At 42.4% G+C, this 4,512-nt stretch overlaps 1 protein-coding gene across 1 annotated transcript in view; it reads left to right on the top strand.

Moving 5' to 3' along the window:
- Nucleotides 1-272: 272 nt before the first annotated feature.
- Nucleotides 273-4,512, top strand: part of T265_15057 (hypothetical protein) — a gene marked incomplete at both ends in the record, with an annotated part of 6,912 nt that continues 2,672 nt past the window's right edge. The window contains one exon of the mRNA XM_009176410.1: nucleotides 273-349. Within this exon, the coding sequence (XP_009174674.1) occupies nucleotides 273-349 (77 nt within the window). The remainder of the gene's footprint in view (nucleotides 350-4,512) is intronic.

Here is a 4,512-nt window from a genome sequence, read left to right as displayed (position 1 = left end):
GATATTACATGATTTTTGTTTATTCTAATAAGAAACAACTTCACGAGATAAATGCGAGCGAACAAGCAGTTTCAATTCTTCGGGAAGATGGCCACTTATGGATTCAAAAGTGTTTTTGGTTGTTCATAAAGTTCTTTTACAAATATGAACACATTCCTACATCTAATTAGCCAACAGGTTAATCTGCCCAACCTTTTGTCCCCTCTGTCTTTTATTTTAGATCCCAAAAGATACTACGAGGAGAATTACTTGCCAGCCAGATTCTAGACACAATGGTCAAACACTGGATGCCTGTAATGGAGTTTAAAGCCTACAAACCTTCTCAAGTTTTATACACAAAACAATCATTGTACGTTTCTAGGCAATTAAATACTTTTATACATTGTTGTCCACGGGAAAATACACCATTATTTTAGTGTAAGTCGGGAGAGGAGTTCTATTTGACTGAGGAAGTCGGGACTCCGCATTCAGCTTATCTTAACCACTTCCAAGACACCAAGAATATTCGTACATTCATCGAGATCTCCAAAACATGAAAACCTTACAGTTCATTTTCGGGACCATGCTTGCGGAAGCCTAGAGAGTCAAACCTCATTCTTGCATCCGGCTTTATTTTCTTTCGATCTCCCGATAAGTAATTCTCCTGATGTAGATGAGAAAACACTTCATCGTCTTCACTGCCAGGAAGGCGATCAGTCAGTTTTCGTTATTTTCTCGAATAGGTAAATGTAATAAAATATTCGCCCATCGCAAACTGGAGTGTGTGAACAAAACGACATCTGAAGCAGAGTTTCACAAATTTAGGCTGATCTGAATCAGGCCGCTTTCCGGCCGCAGCTGGGACGACGTAAGATAGTGATATACGAGTAGAGGTGGTAGGATAAACAAATACGCCAGTCGACTAACTAACTGAAAATTGGGTCAAACTTTAGAACAGTGACCATAACCGGTGAACTGTACTCCTCCCATAAACCTCATTTTCGTAGTCAGGCTAAGAACGTCCGGACCATCAGGAACCACCGTTTTTTGCTATCATTACGAGGATTCTTGATGCAATTCGTCCAAAGCTAAGACAAAGGTGCTCAATTCGAGTAACAGGACGAAAAAAGCTAATGAAGAAGTCGCGCAAAATGCCCACAAACGAAACTACTCGCGTCAAGTCGGTAGACGAAAACCTCAGTGCTATGTCTTTCGTAATGTCACAACCCGCCACAAAAATGCTGGTCTTCAGGTGTTCAGATACTCTGCATCAGGCCTTGGCAAGAATATCCAGCGGACTAGTCTTGTCTATCTAGTTGGCTACTCAAACGGCTCCCTTCGGTTAGTTTCCGAACGATTTCCGGAATGCTCCCCCAGATACTCATTAACAAGTTGCGCATGGTGTAATTTTATTACCAAGTGGTTGAACCAATCACGTCACCAGTCTTCATATACCTTCTGATGCAGTTATTTCCATTCAATACAATACAATACACCCAGAGAACCGATTGCAAGCGGTATCGGACTCATTCGGCAGTGTTCTGGTCAACAAGATCTATAAGTAACTAAAAGGCAGACCAGTTGGTGTCAAACTAACGTAAAATCCACGCGATTGCGAAAAGCCTTTGCGCGGATGAAACAAAAAAAGTAAGGTTGGGCTGGTATCCATTACGGCTCGTTTTTCAGTTTTGTGGATTCCGATACACTGATACATACCCCAGGCTCCTATCCCAAAAGAAAAAGTCCTTATGCTTTTCACAAGTCTTTTAAGATGGCCAAGTGTGAGACACAAAGCTTCCCTATAGAATAACTCACAAAACACGAGCAACACCAGTAAATTACTGTTAACCGAATCTGCGTAAAGACACTGTACAGAAACTCATAAATGTGTCGGAATAAGGATTGGCCAACTGCAACAACTAAATAGTGGAATAAAACAAAATTGTTCAACTGTAACACCCCTTCGGTGCCAAGCGGCCATGTCATCCGTAGGAAGCACGAGGACTGGGATATTGCCAGGTTGCTCAGTCGAGACGCGGGAAGTTGAGATGCAGAGGTCGGGTTCGGACCACGGTTCTTCCGGTCAGCGAATTCGCGTGGTAACCATTGAGCCATCTTGTCCCCTGAAACAACTAACCGATTAATAAATGGAGAAACGAACAAAACCATTTTCAAATAAGCATTTTTGCTGTATCACCACAATGAGGAGTGTCCAATGATAGCAGTCAGGGTAATGAGGCTTAATCGCATTCTAGGGCGGACTGTCACTGACTTTCCTTAATAGAACTTGATCTTTTTCAGCATACGCGTTACCAGTGGACATCATTTTCCCCTTGAAATGAGATGAGGTTTTGGATTCAAAAAAGGACGTTCGCTTTCTCGAGCCTTTCTTGGGAAATTCACATAGACTGCAAATATATTCACGTCATTTTGCGGAACCCAACTGAAAAGCGCATGTGATACTGCATTAGTCATGCTAGTACCGTCCCAACCTTCTGGTGTTACTAGAGATTCGGGATCTGCAGGCAGGGAAAGGCTGGGAAGCGTTAAACTATACGTCTCGGTAGGTTTGAAAACTTGAGATGTTTCTTCATGAGAGGGGCTAGCGTACTGAAATGATGGTGCTTCATCGAAATTCAGCCACTGAGATCATTTCGGTTGGCGAAGTTAAACAATTAATATTGAGGACGAAAATTCTGACAGTATTGACTTTAACTCATCGACTCCTAACTGCATCCTCTAAATCTCTTAATAGCCAATCATATGCCAGTAGAGAAGAGCCAATCGGAACACAGAAAAATACAATAATCAGGCTGTATCGGCGTGACCTTGCATTTCAAATGCTGTGGGAGTTAGTGTGGAAGGAGGCTGTATGGATAAACCTCTACATAATATCGCGACTAATAAAGATGGTGAATACTATCGGGAACTTGCGCAAATTAAACCGGATTTGACACCTTTTAGCTTTCCAGAAATATATATTGCAAACTGGAGAGCATATAGCAATGTCCTCGCTCAAGACGGTTCGACCGCTCCATCGGAGTACCGTGCACAATACACTGACTTTCTCAAAAAAGGATTTCAGAGGGCGAATCCAATTCAAACCTGTTCAGGAGTGAATCCCATCACTGTGGTGGATCAGGATCTATCTCGTATAACTAAGTTTCCAAAAGAGTGATGAACAGCCTTGCGATGGAATAAAATATATCTTAACAAGATTACTAGTGAAGGAGAAATTGACGTAATACACTCTTATTTGTAAGATGGACTTTTGCGCTAGATTATCTTGCAGCCGAGCTAGGACTTTCATATGTTATAAAAGTAAGTGACACAAGGCTTTTGTCCCAACCTGAGTTTGTAGGGAGTATTCAAATGAAAGTAAAATCCTTTCCGTCACCGAGAGCGAATTCTTAACTCGAGTATCGTGCAACGCGGTAATCGGAAAAGTGTCCACTCCTTTATGATCTTAAGCATCAAAGTGAGTCACAGACAGACAGCCATAAACTTTTTATAGGGAAATATCATTTTTCACTCAACTCAACCATAGGTCTGCCTGCAAAAGTGGAGCATTGCTACTGATGTGCATGATTGTTGCTCCACTTGGTTGTGGGCGAATCTTCATGTACGCTTTCGAGAACTCGGTAAAATAGTTCGATCAAACTTCACTTGGAGAGGGTGTGACCATCGGAAGTGGTTTGAAGCCAATTGAGAAGTCAGCTTTGAGAAGGGTTTGGTTGGCAAACGGTGGATTAAAAACCTAGCCCATTTTCCCTTTGATACACAATCCCTCTGGCTTCCAACTAAACTACTAGGATATCCGAGTTTTAAGATGGACGGGAAACAGTCAGCCAAATCTGTTTTGATCAGCCTTTTAAATGGTCTTGTTGGCTATTGTGGGGCGACTGAGTTTTGTAGGGGCTAAATTCATTTTGGTCGGGTAAGGGTTAGTGACCTTCTGGTTCAAAGCACTTCAGATGGTTCCTCCTGAGTGTCACGTGAAAAGTTCGTGTGGTCTGAATGAATTTATAGGCTCTATGGTGCTTTATTTAAGGGGTTGAAATTAGTCGGACTTTTGGCCGGCTTGGACTGTGTACCTCATATCTAAACCACTTATGATGGGGAATCGTCTTCATTGGTGATCGAACACCGCTAAGTTTCAGGTCGACTGATTCAGAACTGTCATTCACATTGTCCGCAGTAGTATAGTTGAGGGACAGTCTCCAGGTGGATAAAACTAGAGACTGTTTACAAAGGCACATGTAGCGACTGCACTAAGGTCTACCTAGAACGACTACGGAACTTCTTACCATTATGGACGGACACAAGAAAAGAACAAACAGACCACCAATAAATCCACACAAATATTGAACACTCGTTAACGGCTCAGAAATGGTGATAGATACAAAATAAACTTCGAAAATGGAGAAGTTTCGAAGCATATTCTGCGATTCACGCCATGACTGGTGGCCGGTGCGGCAGAAGTGGCTATGGACGACACAGGGGGCTTAGAACTAACAAGCGTCGTGGGGCGGT

This window comes from Opisthorchis viverrini, assembly GCF_000715545.1.
Source record: "Opisthorchis viverrini unplaced genomic scaffold opera_v5_343, whole genome shotgun sequence".
NCBI classification, from domain to species: domain Eukaryota; kingdom Metazoa; phylum Platyhelminthes; class Trematoda; order Opisthorchiida; family Opisthorchiidae; genus Opisthorchis; species Opisthorchis viverrini.
This window is presented reverse-complemented; position numbering and strand designations above follow the sequence as displayed.